The sequence below is a fragment of the Sinocyclocheilus grahami genome, unplaced genomic scaffold (genome assembly GCF_001515645.1).
Source record: "Sinocyclocheilus grahami isolate Dianchi unplaced genomic scaffold, SAMN03320097.WGS_v1.1 scaffold436.1, whole genome shotgun sequence".
In the NCBI taxonomy this organism is placed as follows: Eukaryota; Metazoa; Chordata; class Actinopteri; order Cypriniformes; family Cyprinidae; genus Sinocyclocheilus; species Sinocyclocheilus grahami.
In genome coordinates this window covers 298,580-302,997 of record NW_015505615.1, presented here as the reverse complement: position 1 = coordinate 302,997, position 4,418 = coordinate 298,580, and the positions used below count along the sequence as shown (strand labels likewise).

The 4,418-nt window shown below is 37.7% G+C and overlaps 1 protein-coding gene across 1 annotated transcript in view; it reads right to left on the bottom strand.

The window, feature by feature from the left end:
* Nucleotides 1-4,138, bottom strand: part of LOC107551861 (diacylglycerol kinase delta-like) — a 28,539-nt gene extending 24,401 nt beyond the window's left edge. Inside the window, exons 1-2 of the mRNA XM_016233617.1 lie at nucleotides 4,022-4,138; nucleotides 3,416-3,496 (exon numbers count right to left, since the gene is read on the bottom strand). Of these exons, the coding sequence (XP_016089103.1) occupies nucleotides 3,416-3,496; nucleotides 4,022-4,105 (165 nt within the window). The 5' untranslated portion in view covers nucleotides 4,106-4,138. The remainder of the gene's footprint in view (nucleotides 1-3,415; nucleotides 3,497-4,021) is intronic.
* Between the last annotated feature and the right edge of the window lie 280 nt (nucleotides 4,139-4,418).

Below are 4,418 nucleotides of genomic sequence, written 5' to 3'. Positions count from 1 at the left end.
GAGAAAGAGAGAGAGAGAGAGCGAGAGAGAGAACTCAGGAGTCGTTCATGAGAAACTGAAGAAACCAGAATAGATTAGTTCAAGTATTATAAGCTGCTTTATACACACGTAACCTTAAGTGTGTGTGTGTGTGTGTGTGTGTGTGTGTGAGAGAGAGAGCACTCATGGCTCCAGAAACATGTGCTTCACCCACAAACTAAGGTCAAGGAACAAGGAACACACTGTCCACTTCTCTCTCTCTCTCTCACACACACACACACACACACACACACACACACACACCGACACCTCTAAAAAGAGCTCTTGTTATTCATCATCTCACAGGGTGCCAACTAGGGTTGGGTGACAAATTGAATATATTTGCAATGATTCAGCTGGTGATATAACATTAAGTAACACTTAGAAGAATAATGAAAATTTGCTGAAAATGTCCTCACTCTCAGGCCATCCGAGATCAGGATGAGTTTGTTTCTTCATCAGGTTTGGAGAAATGTAGCATTGCATCAGTGTCTCAGCAATGGATGCTCTGCAGTGAATGGGTGCCGTCAGAATGAGAGCTGATAAAAACATCACAATAATCCACACCACTCCAGTCCATCAGTGAACATCTGAAGACAAAAGCTGAAACAAATCCATTATTAAGATGTTTATACTGTAATTTCTGGCTAAATTAGTCCATAATCTATAATAACGCTTCCTCCAGTGTAAAAGTGGTCTGGTGTGAATCAGGAGAGAAATCTGCACAGATCAAGCAGCGTTTACAAGCCAAAACATCTCTAAACAAATATGTGCGTGTATTTTGATGTGAGAGGAGATTTTTCACTGGAGGAAGCATTATTATGGATTATGGACTCATATATTAGAAATAGGCAACTGTTCGAAATTAAAAAGGTCTTAATGCTGGATTTGTTTCAACTTTTGTCTTCTCCAGATGTTCACTGATGGACTGGACTGGTGTGGATTACTTGTGGATTATTGTGATGTTTTTATCAGCTGTTTGGACTCTCATTCTGACGGCACCCATTCACTGCAGAGCATCCATTGCTGAGACACTGATGCAATGCTACATTTCCCTGAATAAAAATATGAAATTCTTTAAAAAACGTACCTACCCCAAACTTTTGAACAGCGTATAGTGTATGCCATTAATTTTATTAATTAACTGGCATATTATTATATCAATGGAATGACAGCCCTATTCTACAAAATATCTCAAATTTACAAGTATTATTATCATGCAGATCTAATCTAGACAGTTATTCTCACACACACACACACACACACACACACACACACACAGAGGCTGCTGTCATACTGAGCCCAAGGCCAAAACACCAACACTGGACAAAGTGTTCAAAACACACACACACACCTATCTAAATGAAGGCATACGACAGGCTTGAATCGTTTACATATAAAGCTATTCATGGAGATTACAGATGACCAAAATCTAGCCCTAAAAAAAGAACACATAGTAAAACATCATTTTACTTTATGAATCACCTTTAAAGACTTGGCCAGATTTCCCCGAACAACAGATTGGTCAGATTTAGCTCACATCTGTGGCTAATAAACGTATAGTTAAAGTCCATCCTGTAATTTTGAGTTTTTTGTCCAGACATTAAAAGTCTATGGGGTCCAAAGCTGTTTGGACCCCAACGTTCTTTAAAAAAAGAAGAAAGTAACACAGCATAAATGATGATTTTGAGGTGAACTATCCCTTTTTACACACACACGCACTCTCTTTTCCTCTCATTCCACGCATTCTTTCCTCTTACTTAATTGCCGGCAAATCCAGGCGCTCCAATAAAACTCTTCTTTCTCCTTTTGTCTCTCTATCGCTCTCTCTTTCCCTGTCTGTGTAGGTTGATCTGAGCCATATGGAGATCTACAAACCGGCTCAACGGCAAATCATTCCTTATTCTCCTTCCTCAGCTGATCCATGTCTCTTTCCTTCCCTCTCTCTTTCAAAGACTCCTCCCTTTTTCCATCACGATGACTCAGAGAGCCGCGTCCTGCCGGAGACCCTCCCACAAACCAGCAGCAGGCAGAAAAAATGCATATGAAAACACAGCGAACACGCACACGCAGCCCAGAACAGAGTAGACAGAGCATGGAAAAGCGCGAGCTCCTCCCTGCAATTAAAATGAAATCAGTCCAAATGTCAGCTATAAATACACGAACACACACACACATGTGCTCCAGACTATTTCAGGCTGTTCTGTTGATCAGATCCAGCATAAACACACTCCGCGATTTTCTCAGAAGCTTAATTTCCTCGCCGAGAACGCCACAGAAAACAAGTGTTTACTCAACTACGCTTTTAGCACCAAATTGTCTCCAGAAGTGAGCTAAATCTGACCTAAAACAGACATTCTCAAAGCTAAAAATAGGTTTTGTTTGCTACAAATTCAAAAAGTTTTCTTTTAGGGGTTATCAGTGAAGTTTAGCATTAAGTCATTAGACTTAAAAATATCTTGAGATCAGAACATCAAAGAGACTTGAGAGTGACAGTAAAAACATTTATAATGTTATAAAAGATTTCTATTTCAAATAAATTCTGTTCTCTTGAACATTCTGTTCATCAAAGAATCCTGAAAAATAAAATGCATCACGGTTTCCACAAAAATATGAACTGTTTTCAACATTGATAATAATCAGAAATGTTTCTCGAGCAGCAGATCAGCATATTATACTGATTTCTGAAGATCATGTGACACTGAAGACTGCAGTAATGATGCTGAAAATACAGCTGCGCATCACAGAAATACATTACAGTTTAACAGAGATTCCCATTGTAATAATATTTCACCATTTTTACTGTATTTTTGATCAAATAAATGCAAAATCATACCATGAAAAAATTATACCAACCTCAAACTTTTGAACAGAAGTGTATGTCATATTTATGTAATACACAGAAAAATGAGCATTTATGGTGGCTCTAAAACGTCACTAAAAAGCCTTTCAAAAAGAATTATTTCGGACTTCTTATATCTATTCTGAAACGAGCTCGTCATTTGGCAAACAGACTGCTGAGGGCCGTAAATGCAGTCATGCGATTTCTTTTTCCAGAGCATTTCTTCCTGAAAAGTACTAAAGAATTGTTAAAGGGTTCTTAAGGAATCACTGAGAGGAATCAGAGCTGGAATTGTTAAATAAATAATTCCTTAATCATGGGACGTTTTGCACAGGCAAGCACCACTCACATCACATCACACTATTCAGGTCCAATTATAATTAGCTTTATATGAAAGAACATTACAGCATATCCTTATTTAAATAATAAGTATTTTGTGTGCGTGCGTGTGTGTGTGTGTGTGTGTGTGTGCATGAGGGAGAGTGTGTGTGTGTGTGCGCGTGTGTGTGTGTGTGTAGAGTGTGTGTGTGTGTGTGTGTGTGTGTGTGAACTCACAGTAAAGCTATTGTTAAAGTTCTTCGTGCTTGATTCTGCTACGCTGGCATCCGTCAGATCCACTTCATCAAAAATAATTGACTGAAAACAAATCAATAAATAATTAAGAATCCAGTGACATTTCATCTAAATCTGTTTGTGATTTATGTGTTTACTTATAAATATCTACAATACAAAATTGTTTCCAGAAGCGAATTTAAGCTTACTAAACACTCCTTTGATGATGTACTATCTATCTATCTATCTATATATATATATATATATATATATATATATATATAGAGAGAGAGAGAGAGAGAGAGAGATATATATATATAGAGAGAGAGAGAGAGAGAGAGAGAGATATATATATATAGAGAGAGAGAGAGAGAGAGAGAGAGAGATATATAGAGAGAGAGAGAGAGAGATATATATATATATAGAGAGAGAGAGAGAGAGAAAGAGGTGATTTTTTATATATTTTATATATATATATATATATATGTAGTTTTAGGGTTTGGCTTAGTGTGTATTAATTATAAAAAGCTTTACATAAAAGTAATAGAAGTTTATGGTATGCTCTAATTCACACAGCTAATTAAAAGTGTGTGTGTTGTTTAGACAGACCTTGGCTGTCTGAGCGTAGTACAGCGTTCTTCCCCGCAGTTTAAAGTAACGTCTCTTCCAGCGCTGAAAATTTGTCTGTTTCATCAACTTTCCCTCTTTTAAAATCGTCTAGAAGAAGCGAGAGAGAGAGAGAGAGAGAGAGAGAAGTATGTGAAAATTCCTTTCGTTCCAGTCACCCTCGTTCATTTACGTAATAAATGTCCTCCTCGAGCGGCTCTTTACACATCATTACATCTCCCACAAACCTTTAATGGAATTATATTTTTACACCAAGAAACCACACAACTTCACTCCAACCTCAGAAACACACACACAATCTCTCTCTCTCACACACACACACACACACACACACACACACACACACACTCTCTCTCTCTCACACTCACACACACACCCC